This window comes from Nestor notabilis, unplaced genomic scaffold, assembly GCF_000696875.1.
Source record: "Nestor notabilis isolate BGI_N333 unplaced genomic scaffold, ASM69687v1 scaffold7423, whole genome shotgun sequence".
Taxonomy (NCBI): Eukaryota; Metazoa; Chordata; class Aves; order Psittaciformes; family Psittacidae; genus Nestor; species Nestor notabilis.
The window spans coordinates 59,971-75,594 of NW_009921412.1; the positions used below are offsets into that span (position 1 = coordinate 59,971).

At 41.8% G+C, this 15,624-nt stretch overlaps 1 protein-coding gene across 1 annotated transcript in view; it reads left to right on the plus strand.

Annotated features, from left to right (window-relative positions):
* Positions 1-15,624, plus strand: part of LRP8 (low density lipoprotein receptor-related protein 8, apolipoprotein e receptor) — a gene marked incomplete at its 5' end in the record, with an annotated part of 73,920 nt that overhangs the window by 32,847 nt on the left and 25,449 nt on the right. Inside the window, one exon of the mRNA XM_010011132.1 lies at positions 14,885-15,247. Coding sequence (XP_010009434.1) covers positions 14,885-15,247 — 363 coding nt within the window. The remainder of the gene's footprint in view (positions 1-14,884; positions 15,248-15,624) is intronic.

Here is a 15,624-nt window from a genome sequence, read left to right on the forward strand (position 1 = left end):
CCGCCCTTGGAATGGGAAGCTTGAGTTAGAGACAAGTTCAGAAGATAATTGTAACTGCTATTGAAAAAATTACTCTTTTCCCAGTATGAGTTAGTGAAATGAGAACAATTTTTACACTGGTGGCTGCTTCCCCTAATTTAATGCTGCTGCTGCTTATACCAGTAGGAGTTGTCTCATGGAGTCTTTTATTTATAATAAAAATCAACTTGAAATTTCTTTTAATTTCTTTTTTCCAAGCTCTAGGTAACCCCCAACATGAACGTGAATATGTTCCAAATGCCACATAATTTCAGCATAATGATGCTATTAATGGATTTAGAAATAGCTGAGTGTTTCTCATCTGGATGTTTCAGCATCTCTAGTCCTGCTTATCCTCCATGGTTTTAGAGCACATGCAGGTTCTTAAAATGGAAATCTAATTTAAGGAAAAATTGCTGTCTTCTGATGGTTGCTGGGTAACTTATGGGAAAAGAATTAGTGACTTTCACCTGCTTCCTTCTGTGACTGAGCGTTGACCCCACACAGGCTGCCACTTCAGTGGCTGCACACTGGCAATGTCAGCCGAGGGGTCACTGCAGAGTCTGAATGTGGGATGGGCTGATCTCTGGCAAGAGAACCAGACAGAAAGGCACTGACAGGCAAACTTGGGGCTGCCTAGGTGGGTACAAACATCAGAAGCTTTCAACATTAAGATCTGTTGACTCAGCACCTTTCAGAGGCATTAAACTCACTTCAAGGAGGAAACAGGAGGCACTGCTGAATGGTTCTAGTGGGAGCATTTTCAGTGAGGTTGCTTGTCAAATTAAGGTGTTTTCCTCATGGATGAGAACAAATGTGTTAGCCGTTTAAACTCTGAGAGCTTATGGAGGATTGATAGCTATCCTCTCTTTTATCCAGATCTGATAAACCTCACTAAGCCTATATCCACTGATATTTGTTAACATTCCCATTTCTTCTCTGTTTAGAATCCTCTTTTATCCGTTTTCTCTTTATCTCTCTCCTTTTTTTGTTTAACCTCTGCACTCATGGATTTGTTCTCATTTTAAAAGAAGCTTCAGCTCTGTCTGTCACCTGCAGCCCCTTGGAACAGAGCAACCTGTCAGAGCTGAGGCTGCACCTCTCACAGAGCTGGCCAACTTGTCTATAAATAACACATCCTTCTGGATAAATATTTGGAAGGAAGTTTGTGCTCAGGATGATTTCCGTGGTGAGAGCCTGCGTGTGCAATGAGCAAGTAGAAGATGACTTGAAGATATTGTGGGGGTATCCAGAAGAAAAACCGTAAGGTCTTTCTGAAACCATGTTAATAAAGCTATTAGTTCAAGCTAATGTGACACTTGAAATATATTTTAACTATGAATACTCCTATTTCTTGATAGGAATAGCAGGATCTTAGTGTTACAGTTCTTCAAAAGGACTTAAATATGAAGTTTATGAACATTACTTGAGCCTGCATTTCTGCATTGGTAATTTGTACCACTAACAATATTGTGCTGGTATCCAGATACAGGAACAGGGCTTGGTTGTGCAGAGGCTGTGCAAATGCCTGTCCCTGTGTCAAAATGTTCACAGTCCAAGTTAAGGGAGGATCTACAGCAGGAGAGGAAAACTGTGGTTATGGTACTAGAGTCATCCAAAACTGTAAGAACAGTTCAAGTGTGTCATGGTTCTTCCTCCTGTGTCTGCTTCTGGCTTCCAAAACCTGCTTTTCAGATACTGTTCTGGAGTTGACAATTCTTGATGGATTTTTCTTCTCAGAACTGTGTAATTGCTTTTTGAATCAGTGTGAAATTTAGCCAGCATAGTCACTGTAGGCACTGGCACAGCCAGCTGGAGGGAGAAAGCTGCTGTTCAGAAATCTGGGGACAAAAGTATTGAATATGAATAAGAGGACCTTCTGTTTGGGTTTGGTTTTCTTTTGTGCTTTTTATGAGCCACGTCTTCAGTGCATCATCTTGCACAAATGGAAACAAACTGGTGCTTTACATCCCTCTCCTTTGCTTTTGGTCACTGTTGAAGACTTGCTCTTTTGATTGGCACCCTGTGTGATCTGAAAAAGGTTTGTCAAAGCAGTGCTCAGAGTAGCTTTCAAGGATGGAGAGAATTTGCAGTCTTGTATGCTGTCCTTGTGTAAGCCCCTTTAGACAGGGGGTTCAGCTGCGGTTAGCAAGATCTGGAGTTACATGAGTGCAGGTATGCTAAAAAAACGCAGACAAATCATCTCAAATAATGGATAAATCAAATATTTCCTTTGAGTTCCTCATTGCCCCCTGTACAATCCAGACCTGAAAAAGCTAGCCTTAGGAATAAGCAAAGCAAACTGTGTTCATCTGAAATAAGGGTCCTGTTTGCTATGTCTAGAGTGAGAAACAACAATTTGATAGATGAAATCCAGTAAAATAAAAACTTCCACAGAGATCTGTCAGCCTTTGCTGGCCTGTTAGGCCTGGTTTGGTACCCGTATTAGGAGAGCAGTTATTTTCATGAGCAGTGCAGGCACTGACCCCGTCACACTGCTGGGAAGCCATTATCAATGGATGTTAAAGCACCTCATTGTTCCGTGTTCACCCATGAACAAGAGAAAAAACTGGTGTATTTTTCACCCGTGGAGGAACTTCCCAAAGAAGCAATGGAAGCTGTGAGTTATTTAACCTGCAGTGGATATAGTACCAGTGATTAGGGATCCAGATTTGTGTCTGTATAGGCTGTAATGGCACCAGGGATTAATTGTGGGTATTAATCCTTACATGTAGGTAGCTAAGTGCCTGTCTGCCTAAATAATTTAACTTCCAGTGCACAAACAACTTCTGAAAATGCATCTGCCTTTTTTAAACAGAGTATATAAAAGAATAAAACCCTTTATTTTTCAGTTCTTCCAAGCAGAAGTAATTTGTTTCTTTACAACACTAGAAGTGTTGTAGTCGTAGGTCAGGTTTCATCCTCTAAAATAGACATCAACAGTTAATAATGTAAGAACAGTCTTGAATTTGCCAGCTTGGAGGTGCTGGCATCCTCTTACTTATTTCCCTGCATGAGGTTTTTTGCTCCCAGTGTCCCTAACCTGTGTCACAATTGATAGGATAAGCTTAGGAACATGTTTACAGAGACTAAAAAGAGAAATTAAATATGAGAGACTGTAATTAAACTATCACAACTCAGGATCAGTCTGGACTTTGCCAACTACTGCAGAACTTCTTAAATCACTGCTAAGAGAGTTATTAACCAGTGTTTTCTCAGCTGCTCAGGAAGGCAGAGATCATTTCAGCATGGCTTTAGAACAGAAGATGTACCACCCTGTAGGAGCTGAAATAGGCATTGAACCCCTTTGATGCACACATCACTTGTTCCTCCTGACAGGACTCTGGGATGCTCAACAGAGAGAGCAAGGCTCTGGCCCCACCTCTTCTGATTGTGTTACTGGTTCTCACCTGGACCACTTCTTGCATGCAGTATGGAAATGTTGTCTTGCAGATAAGGAGTTTGGGAAGTGGACAATTTTCCCCATAGTCAGATACAGTGAAATGGTGTATTCATTGATGTGTCAATAGCATTATAAACTGTTTTCCTATAACATGATTTATTCTGTTTAACTATAGTACAGAGACAGTAATCCATGGGAACTTGGGCAGGTAACAGACACACTGCCACTGGTCTCATAAAGATGTTCAGTTCCTGCAGGAGTCTCATGACAGTGACAGCCTCATTACTGAGAGCATCTTTTGCACCCTGATCTTCCAGATATTCATTGCTGACCATAAAGCTCAGAATTGGTTCTATATTTTCAGCCTTACGATACAGCAGATTAAAAGTGAACAAACTGGGTAGAGTTTTTTTAATTAATAATGGAAACAACAGTAAGCACAGGCTTGCTGAGCTGTAAGCTACACATCCTTGCCATGGTAGCTCACAGCCTCCGCATTGCCATGGTATGTATATCATTTAAAAGATCCTCAGGGCACAAGCTTTTCACTTACTCTTTCCTGGCAAAGCTCCAGCCACATGTGTGATTGATTCTCCATAAAAAGCAGCATTGCCTACAAGGGAGGGGTCCTTTTCTTGGAAGGTCCAAGTGTGGAAAACTTTGAGTCAACTCTTTCCAGTGCCCTATGTGATAGTCCTCATGTCACCTGAGAACCATTGGGAGAAAGCAGAATTTAAAGCAGGATAAAGCTGGTGTGATCTCTCCATCACATCCGCCTGGTGACGAGCCAGCTGAAGTGGGGATAAATTACAAAGCTATTTAAAGCCACCTTCCTTCACACTGCTGCTTACATGAAGTGACCTTTGTGTTGACAGTCAAAGTGTTTTATCATCTTCTATCATTGTCCTATAGCAGTAAGGAGCATCATCCCATCTCAGCATGGTTTTCTTCTTCATGCAGCAGAAGGTACCTGTGTTTTCATCTGAGTCTCACACTTCCTGTGTGACTGCCTATGGGGATTTGACCATGCTGATTGTTTGTTCCACGTCTTCGCAGATCCTACTGAGAGCTTTTTAGTTGGTGATAATATAGCACTAATTTAATCTTCCTTTGCAGCCTGATTCATACGTGCTTTTGTCCAAGTTACAAATACTATTCATTACCTTCATTAACAAGCTAGGTGCACAGTGTTCTGTTCCTCAGTCAGCTCAGAGAGAAATCAAACCCAAAGGATCAGGTTTTGCCATATATTATCGCTGAGAAACTCACTCATTTTGATGGGGTTAAAGCCTGTTGTATTGCATTCAGGCCTGTAGAGGAAATATTAATCTACTATCACTATTCGTTGTTATTGCAGCATGTGATAAGAGAGACATGGCTAGTCTGAAATTCCAGTCATTTTATAGAAGGTCCTGTAAATTGAGGACACTTGCCATGGTGGAGGAATCTAGTTATTTTCAAGAATAGCAAGAAAATGACTAGATTTAACAAATGAAAGTCCTTCATAAATAAGATAAGGTAGCACAGCAATGATATCCTCTGGGCTTTACATGGTGTTTAATTACTGGACAGCTGGAGGGATTAATGCTTGTGCATTATGCCCTGGCTCTCAGAAATTAAACATGTACAGCTGCCACTTTATCACTGCTTAAAGTATTAGAGCTCCTTCGAAAGCAATAGTAATTGCAGGAAAATCCCCATTGTTGTTTAGGAAAAAACTCAGCCCATAATCATATTTGTCCTGAGTTCCTTCAGAACAAAACAGCAAGAAAAATGAGATCGGTAGCTACCTTTAATTGCATTCTTATAGGAAGAATGAAGGTACTTGCATTTTTAACATATTGGTTGCTTGTTGTAATTAAATGTAAAAAAACTGCATGAACTTAAGTTAGAGGTAAGATAGTCATTGCATAAGTCAAGAATTAAACTCTAAAGCTATGGCCTAATCTGTGCCAGGGTTCTACCTGCAGAAGGTTAGGGAAAAACTGCACTTTTTTTCCAACTGTTGTCTCTTGAGGTTAGGTTTAAGAAAGAACAGACACGTGTAATGTTCTGCAGATGGAGTTTCCCAGTACTGAGAGGCGCCTCGCTCACCACAGCAGCCTTTGGTGGCAATCTCTGCACATTTCCTCTGTGCTAATCCCTCAGTTACAGATAAATTGTTTCTATCACTATGTCCCACGAATAATTTATTCTTTAAAGCATAATAGACACAAACACAATATGAAAACAAGACAGTTCAGAGTTTGGTACTTTTATGGTGTTTCTCTGAAGATATGCTAGGGAAGAAGAATGTGTGCAAAGAACACAGTGCAAGCACACAGTTACACAAACACACGTCCTGCACATCCCAAATGGTAGTTTTTCAGAGTTGTGGTAGAGTGGTATAAAAGAACTGGGTTTATACAAAGATTTGTGGATAATTAAAATGAAAGCCTAATATTGCTGGATTGCATGTTACATGTGCACACACACAAAAGCTTTGTCCTGCTGCTCTTTCTGTATGTTAGCAGGTGAAGTTGTCTGTGATTCTTCTTTCCAATCTCACATGTCATACTGTCAGAGGAGCAAAAATTGGCCTGTAGTTATGTTTATCTTCTGGGCAGTCTATTTTTCAACAGTTAGAGCTCTTGGAGTTGAAATAGCCGAGAAATTGCATCTCTTATTGCCAAATATGATTGTGTTTCATGTCCCTGAAGTACTTTTTTCATAAGAATGGAGCTGTAATTCTGAGCCTATTCATCCAAAAAGCAAGAATCTGTTTAGTTTTATTAAGGGAAATCTTCTGTAGCTGTCAGTGCCAACGAGCATGTTTCGACGGCAGATTTGTGGGTAGGAGTTCCGTCCTTCAGTGGCTATGGGTACATACGCGTTAGGCTAATTAACAAGTGCTTAACAGTTATGCTTCCTGAGCATATGATCTGAAGACTGAATCAAAATTGGTTAGTTTGAACTCGGTAGAGTCCTGCGCAGGAGGGGACTATGTAATGTTTGATGCAAAAGCAAGAAAAAGCTGGTTTATGAGTCATGTTAATGGATAAAGCAACATCTGCAAGTTATCTAAGTGGCTGACACTATCTTCATTCAGAGGAAGATATAATGGTTGGATTAACTTTGCTTATATTTTGCAAAGAAATTAGTTTATTTGATAAAATTTAACTGGAAGGTTTAGCTCACAATAAAATACACTTCAATACACTTGTTATTTCCAACAAGTTTATAATAATTGCTGGTACTGTACAATTGATTCTTTATCTTAGCCCAAATCCAGCAAAGTGCTGCCTTCTATTTCAAATCCATAGAAATTGAAGGGTGGATCCTAATGCCTTAGAAATCTCACTACTATTAAAATGAGTGAAATTAGCATATAACCCTTACACTTTTAATTGCAGTGAGCATCACTCAGTGCTTTAAATTTTCCATTTGAGTAGAAAATCTAAGACATATTTTCTAAAAACGATTGCTGTTCTTCTGTGGAATTGTGGGTATGTTACATAGGTATGTTGTTTGCATCAAATAATAGCTGTGCCCCCTAACATCACATAGGTGAAAATAATTAGGGGCTGTTTGTTCCCTGGAAAGTCTGTCAATCTCCCTCCTTCACAAAACTATCACAATGCTCTTGCCTTTATGGGCTTTGTCATATATTTGTAACCTTGAGTGTGGCTACACTGAATTCTGCCACTTGTCTCCACTGTATCCTCAAAGCTTTATTAAGGTACTCTTCCCTTCAGATCAGTTGCCTTACAAACTGTTTTATTTCAAGGCACCTTTTTTTATTTGTTATTGAACCTATATCCAAACTCACTTTGGATCACTGTTCCTAGGGAAATGTGAGAGATGGATAAACTGGGGGGGTGAGATCTGACAGCTCTCAGTGTTTCCTTGTTTTGTGTGTGCTCCAGAGGAGTTAACAGTGCCATGTTCTAAATCCAATGAATATTTAAGTCTAATAGCAGAGCAATAAGAAGAAACATCTCCTCTTACAGAGAATTCCCATCAAGCAAAATAGATTAGTGGAAGTGGAGATTTTATGGGGCAGTGACCTTTTTGCTTGCAACGTGAGCACTGCTCTGTTACTCATTACTCAGCTGAGTTAAAACCTGTGAGCCCTCGGCTGCTGTAGTTACCAGATTATCATGTTGAAGCCAGGCTTTTCTCTCTGCCTTTCCTGTTTATCCCATCGGTTTGGAAATGTATGCTGAATGTGGCCAATGTGGCTTTTCTTTCTCTTGTTTTTCACAGATAGGCCTGTGTGGAGATTCCAGCAACAAAGAATTCTATTTAAGTTTTATTTTCTTCCTCTGTGAGTGCTTTTGCAGCGTGCACAGTTTTCATCACGTGAGAGTAGCTGCACAAGCAGTAGTAGTGCGTGTAGCTTTGTAGTGGCAGTTGCTGCTCCCTTATTCCTTATCTGTGTCCAATAAAGATAAGCATTGTGGATTGTTACAGGATTCCAATTTTAGTTATGGCAGTGTAAAAGACTTGATTGAATCTGGCAGAACAGTTCAGTTTGCCAACTGGTTAAACTGGTGCCATCCCTGTGCTTGGGAATGTGTGGATAAGGGGGAAGTGGCAGGCCAGCAACATAGCTGTGGACCAACAGACGTGGATTTGAATTCCTTGCCTTTCACAGTCAGAAGAAAACAGGTCTTAATTCACCAGTGTGACTAAAGTGTAGCTTTTAAGATTCTAATGAAGTCTCTGTCCTGTGCTGGACATAGGAAACCAGAAAGCAATGGAAAAAACGAGGCAGGTATAATAAGGCAATTCATGTCTCTGTATTAGCAGATGGGCCCAGAGTGAAAGTCTGCCCAGTGGATGGAAGATGAGGTCAATGGAGTAGGTTTTTCCTGGCAAAGTGTCTGGGATTTAAACTCTGCAATGGCAAAATTAACTCCTGGTCATGCAGCAAATTCTGTGCAGGCAGTCCTCACAACTACAGGGAGTCCTGCTGGATCCAAGAGGTCTGCATATGCAGAGCATGGGTTTTGTGTGCACTGTCACAGGATCAAGACCCTGCTAGGTAATGCTGTGTTCTGATTGCTGGAAGATTGTTTATATATTCCTCAGGAACAGAGAATTTTGTGTGGTGATATTAGAGCAGGTGTTAGTTATGTGGATATGATCACATGTTTCTGAGGGATTTGCCAAATTGGTGTAATTTGTAAAATTGCCATTTTAATAAGCAAGTCATGTCTGAGGGAGTAGCAGTGAGCTTGTCCCATACAGGTTTCAATTTTCAGGGTCAGAAAACAAACCCACCAAACACATCCCAGCATATTTTTTTCCCTATTTAAATTTTGGCTAGTACCAAACAACCCCAGTATCATTCAGCAATATTCCACCCAGAATACAGGAGGGTAATAATAATGTCTTTATCCCCGTGATACCCATGGGGTATCTTGGATTTTAGCAAAAAGCAGCACAGTATCAACCTTAGGCATTCTGACCATCCTTTTTTTATTCCCAAGCTGCTTTGTTTTACCCTTAAACCCTCTACACTGGACTCACTTGTTCTTATTTTGAGGTTATATTCAGTCACTCAACCAGGCAAACCTGTGATAAACTTCCTAATGCTTTCCTGCTATGAAATACAGTTGAGGTGACTGGAGGTATGAGTTAGCAACATTATTGCACATCAGGAAGATTAAAGCCAGGGAAGAAATTCATCATGTGCATACATTTTGTGTGTAAGCAGCTTCTCTCCATAAATTGTGGGGTCATAATTAATTCCATTTTCAGAAAATTAAACCACTTTGAATGAATACATGATTCTCAGGAAATACATTCTAAATCAGTAAATACATTTTTTGAACCAACTATTATTTATCAGCAGGGGCTTTGGCATCTGGTTGCTCCATTATAATTAACTAATAGTATGCAAATAGTGCTGCAGAGAATGGAAAGATAACTCATTTATGTTGGAGGGGAGCGGTGTGGCAAAGGCAGCGAGCACATGCAAATATTAATTTGCAATAGTGTGTGAGATGGCTCCTTAGCTACATTAGTGATGTGAACAATATCAGGAATTACTATTCCTTCTGCAGCCTTCATCTATATGGGCTTTTCGGTATCAATCACCATAGCAACAACCACTGTTGGTAGTGAGGCTGCAATTCAGCTGCATTATTCCCTCCATGGGAGGCCTGTCATTTTTTCAGAGCAATGTACTTCAAGGTCATCTTCATTTACCTCCATCTCTTTTGCTGTCCTTCCTGGAGGGCAGCTTTCCATGGGAAAGTTGTCCTTCTAGGCATGAATCCATGCTTTAAAGACTGACATTCGACCAGTGGTCCGTATGAAATACTCGGGTATCGGGTAAGCACACCAGTTATCTGCAGCCAAAACAAATAATTTAGATACAATTAAGCCTCGAAATAAATACAAGTTATATAAAACTAACATGATGACAGCACTAGTAACTGGCCTGGGAGGTCCAACTTTATTTAGCCTGTCTGGATTCTGTGACCTCCTTATCCATGGTCCAACTCAGAGATTAGTTTATGTGGGCTGTGGCAGCTGGGTTTGCATCTCATGCAGAGTAACTGAGCAGATGAAACTCGGTCATTCTACTCCTGCAGCCAAGTGGAGCTCAGACCTAAACCTCACAGCTTAGGATAAGTTCTGAAGTCTACCAGTCTCTCCTGTCAATGTTGAAGTAGTGGAAAATCACCAGCAGAGCTCTCCCTCCCCAGTGCAAACATTAGTATGTGCAAATCATCCTTCACCTTCTTTAGAAGATCCTTTATCAGATCCTCTAAGCGAACAAGAAACTTTTGAGCCACACTTTTATTTAAGTTGCTTTGGGGAGGGTGTCAGAAAAATACAGTGTAATGATTCATATTTTCTTGTCTTGCACGTCAGTAATTGCTGTTATCCACTTTACCACAGATTTTACCAAATAACTATTTCTTTAAGCCATTCATGTAATTTCAAGTGGAACTGATTTTTTGGAGGCAAGAGATGAATTAAATACCTGACTCTTACTGAAAAGCTAGAAAATCTTTAAAGATTATTGGTGGCAGCAGTTATAGGCCATTGTACATAATTCCCAGCTCCTATTAATGATGGATATCCAGTTTATTTCATATTTTGAGTTTTACCCTGATTTGAGGACCCCTGCTTGGAAGAGATGTCCACTGTAGAAGCATTGTTCTGTACAAATGTGTATTTTTTGAAATAACAGTTCTCAAGAAGTGCTCTGTATCTTTTAGAACATTCTACTTTTCTCTATAAGCATTTAAAAGCATGTGGTAGAATTCATTTAATTTTTTGGTGCAGAGCCTGAGCTTAGGTTTTTCCTGCTGCACCAGATTATTCACTAAAGCCTGTGGTTAAATCCTGGCTCTGGGCAAAAGAGAACCAGCCGGTACTAAAATACTAATTCCACAACTGCAGTCTCTTTTTTTTTTCTTTCTTTTTTAAACTTCCTCTATTCAAAGACTGCTTCTGCTCCACTCTCCTGAAGAGATGGAAAAAGTCTGCAGCTGTGAGGCAAAAGTGGTGACAGTTGTGCTGTATATATTGTCTTATCGTACGAGGCAGAAATGAATGCAGAATACCTCTGGAATATATTGTCTATAGGCCAAAGCACATGTACACTATCATTTAGATTTGATATTTTGCTTCCGAAAACTATAAAGAAGCTTAACAGATTACAGTACAGTTGGTTAAACATTTCTTGACAAACATTTCCAAGTTTTCTGCTGGGATCACTTCATATTTGAAGTAGTTTTTGCATCTCGGAATATGACGTTTATTAGTTTCTTTGGCACTAAGGCAAGCAAGCTAATATTAGTTTCCTTTGTTTTGCACAAATAAGCTTACAGTAGGGCAGGCAGCAAAATCGGAGACTGCAAACAAATTGCTCAAGTCAAAGAAAAAATACCCCAGCGATTATTTAATTACTATTCACACATTTTCTACTGAAATGTGATGGAACTAACTAGGTACCCTGGCAGATTTATGAAAGTAGATGTGAAGTAAACTGTCCCTGGGCCTTTGTTTTCCTGTCCTTATCTCTCCAGGTGCTATGTAAGATGATTTGTAGTGCTGCTTTTTACTCGGTTCTCCAAACCATGCAGTAGGGACCCCAAAGAGCACGAGCGTGCTGGCTTTTGCCCAGATACAGAGGGATTGTAAGTAGCTTTTCTGTTGCCTGTTTGTGCCAGAGCAAGTTCCCAAGTGGCTGGAAGCTGCAGACTTTGCTTTATCCTGGCATGCCCTGCAGATTTTAGCTGTCAGACAGGATAATGGAAGTGTGAAAAGAATTGGGAGGTTATCTGTCTTTCCGTGGCCAGCAGGAGAGCTAGCAGCACATGGAGATGGAGGTTTCTGCTGGAGACGTGTGTGACCCAGAAGGAACTGTCCCATTTGAGCTGACCTGAAGATGGTCATTGGGTCTTTAAATGGAGGAAAGAGCATTTTTATTTCTTGAGTTCACTAGAAGATGCCTACAGCAGCCTTCTGTAGTGAGGGACCATGTGCTCCCATTTGGCACTGCCACTGGCTACTAGCGCGTGTGCTGCATTGGTCCCTGTGACAGCTCTGGTGGCTATCCAGTGGTGTCCTTACCGTGGCACAGTGGTAGCAGCCCATCACTCTTACTGGCTGTCCCAGCAGCGTATGGCTGCTGTAATTGCAGGCAGGAAGACCTGAGCACAGCCAAGTGCCTCTGCCCCTGGCTTTAGCTGTGTTGAGTGAGTTACAGGGATTAATCCCCACCTGAGGACCATGGTGGTGGGAAGGGGAGTTAGCAACAGTGAGGCTGCAGTGCTTGTTCAGTGGAGGGAGAACTCATAGTCTAGTGCTGTCATCACACTAAATTTAATATTTAAAAGGAAATAAAATAATCATGACCATGCGATTTTTCTAGCTAGTAATTCACAAGCTTCACTGAGAAAGTCCTCATGAGAGGTTCCAAAAGCTGAAGTGCTGCTATTTTCTGGCTGCGATTATCAGTAATTTCATACCTGTGCTGGGATTTGTAGGTGCAGAGGAGGAGCTTTTGTGCAAACTTCCATTGTCTGTATCCCACACATATGTTTATCAGTCATTAATTTGCCAGTGCAGCAGATTTCTGAAGGATCTGAAAGAAAATGAATACAGACAGAAGGAGGGGTGGAGGTGGGACCAGGGAAACAACGAGGGAAAAAAGATGGGCTCATTACAGTTGGGGAGAAGGAAATTAATGCGCATTTGGAGTGTGTGAATCGTTCAACCTTGCCCAAAAATTAGGGATCAAAGGACTACGCACGATTCTGCTCATTGATCTGTTTCTGAGATTCATCAAAAATAATGCCAGAAAAGCAATTTCTTCTTCTCAGCCTTGATCTGTTACCGAAACTGTACAGAGCCCTAGAAGTATTCCTGCTTCCCACTCCCTTTTTGGTAAGATTATAGCCATGACCTTACATTTCCTACAATTTTACTTGTCAGTCCCATATTATGCATCACCGGAACAGAGCGTTAGGTTATACAGCTGTGTACTGATCAGTAGGGTCAATAGAGTATTTCTACTTATGGCATAAGGATACAAAAGTATGCTCTGTGAAGAAAAAGAGCAGCATTTGGGTGAAAAATTGAGCATTTTAACGGTTGTAATTCTTCTGTGCAAAGAAGGGGGGGTTTTCAGATACTTGTCCACCAGACTGTGCTCATATTTCACATCCTTATTAAGAGGGATTCATCTCTTATCCTTAGTTGTCTAATCTCAGTTCCCTCTGTTTGGAGAGGAGAAATATTAGCCCCTTCAAGAGGCAGTGCTTGTCCCAAGGTAGGTGGCAGGAGTTGCTTGTTGAGGGCATCCTTCTATATCCAAAATACTCTACCTAGTACAGAAGGAGCCTGAGCAACCTGCCTGAACCAGCTGATACTTTGGTGTCTAACACGAGGTGCTCCTTTGGTGACCACACTCTGTTGCATTTAATTATTGATGTCAAGTTGGGCACACAGCAGCATGCAGCTAAGATTCTCTTTAACATTTATCCCTGTTGGAGCGAGCTTCGGTTGTAGCCACGGTAGTATTGCATCAAGGAAGGCAAATCTCTTGATCTTCTCATTAGGCAGATTGCTACTCCGGTAGACACAGTAACATCTGGAAAGCTTGGGAGTAAATGGGACAGAGCACAGGGCAGGAGGGGAGAGGTATATGTATTGTCACACTCTGATGTAAAGCTATAAGCTGGTTAGGTTAGCAGACAGCCCAGCAAGTTTGCAAGCCGGAATGTAAATACTGATCTGTGTACAAGTGCACATGTTCTTAGTTGGTAGATAAATAGAGTTTCATTCCAGGTATAAACCAGGCATAATATTTCAGTAGAATACTGCTGGGTTCCTTTTGTTGGCTGAAAGCTGGGTACAACTCCTTTACTTAGGTTCTGCTGATGAACTTGCCACTACAGTGATTGGTACTGTCTGAGCTGCGTGGTTTATCCCAGGGGCTCTGTGGTAAATAGGTCTGCTTCTGAAGACAAAAAGACTCCCAAATACAGTGTAAAACAAAAAAATACCACCCCAACCTTACTGTAATTTATTTCTATACATTTATTGTACTTGGAATTTACCAAAGCCATCACTTTCCTGTATATGACTGAAACTGCAGAAGCAGAATTATTTTTAAGTAACTACCTAAAAGTGCTTAGGGAGAATTTCTCCCAGGGTTGTGGTTCCCCCGCACCCTGATGTAATAGAGTGACTTCGAACTGCGCATTTTTGAAGGACCTGAAAGTTTAATGTGAGCAGGCTTCTGTGGTTCAGCTGTCCATTAGGCTCGAAGAGGCGAATACTCCTCTAGGCTTCTTATCTGACAAACGCCTCATTTGTATGTTAATGTTGAGTTGTGATTTCCAGGGAAGGCATTCAGTGTGTTGTAAAGGGCCTTACTGGCAGATTGCAGCTAAATTGATGCTCGACTCACTAAATATTTACCCTACACATCCCACTTAATATGTCCAAAACCAGGCGCACTGTGAAATCCTGAAACCTGATTCTGTGCTTGTGACAGTCAGGAAGCTGATAATGTCAGTGCGGAGCAGAGCGAAGCGCTGTGTGTGTCCACCGGTGTGTGCCAGTGCAGCTCCAGCCTGCCCTGTAACCTCCCTGCACTTTCCTTGCTGCCACCCCATACACCGGGGCTTGCCCTTGCCTCAACACCAGGGCAGTGCTGCAGCTAGTCCCCCACTTCTCCTGCCTGTGCTTCTCACAGCCCTGCTGCCCCTTGTTCTTCAGGGCTGTCCATGGAGGATGCATACTATGGCACAGCTGGGGAGATGACCAGTGCATCTTCACCTGCTCCTTGCTATGTAGTTTACCATTTGGAATGTAATGTTCTGGGTTAGGATAGTCAACATAATGCTTTTGTGCCCTCCCTCTCAGACATTTCTCATGTGCTAAAGCAGGCAGAGTGGTGAGGGGCAGGTTAGAGACCTCCCAGCTCACCTGTTTGTTTTTATTCCCAAGCCTGTTCTCCCAATGAGTTCCAGTGCAGTAACAAGTCATGCATCTCCATCATCTTCGTGTGTGATGGTGACAATGACTGCGGGGATGGCAGCGATGAAAGAAAATGCTCCCCTCTGACCTGCAACCCCAATGAGTTCCAGTGCAACAACAGCGTGTGCATCCCAGAGCTGTGGGTCTGTGATAACCAGCCTGACTGTGAGGATCAGTCAGATGAATCTGTGGAGAAGTGTGGCTACGATGCCAAGGCCCTCAACACCTGCGCAGCTCACGAGTTCCAGTGTGGCAATGGTGAATGCATCCACCTGAACTGGAAGTGCGATGGGGATGAAGACTGCAAGGACAAGTCTGACGAGCAGGACTGCCGTGAGTGTCTGCAGGGCTGGGATAGGGCTGAGGGGCCCTCCTTTGTGTGGGAGAGGGGCTCTGTGGGCTGTGATTTAAGGCAAGTCTTTGATGTCTATGCAGCAACTGTGTGCCTGACAAGGAGCATTTTGTGTTCCAAATGGCATGGCTTGGTGCCCAACCCAGCAGGGTCAGGTATATTCCAGACTCCTTTTATGCTTTTTCCTTGAGGATTTAGAAAGGAGGTGCAAAAGCTGTTGGATGGGTACTGTGCTTCAGAAGAGATCTGTTTCACTAGAAAGGCAATGAATGGAAAATACAAAGCCCTCAGGCTACATAGTGGGGTCATAGCCTGAAGGTTAGCAGCCACAGTGGTAAAGGGAATATATGATCAGCAG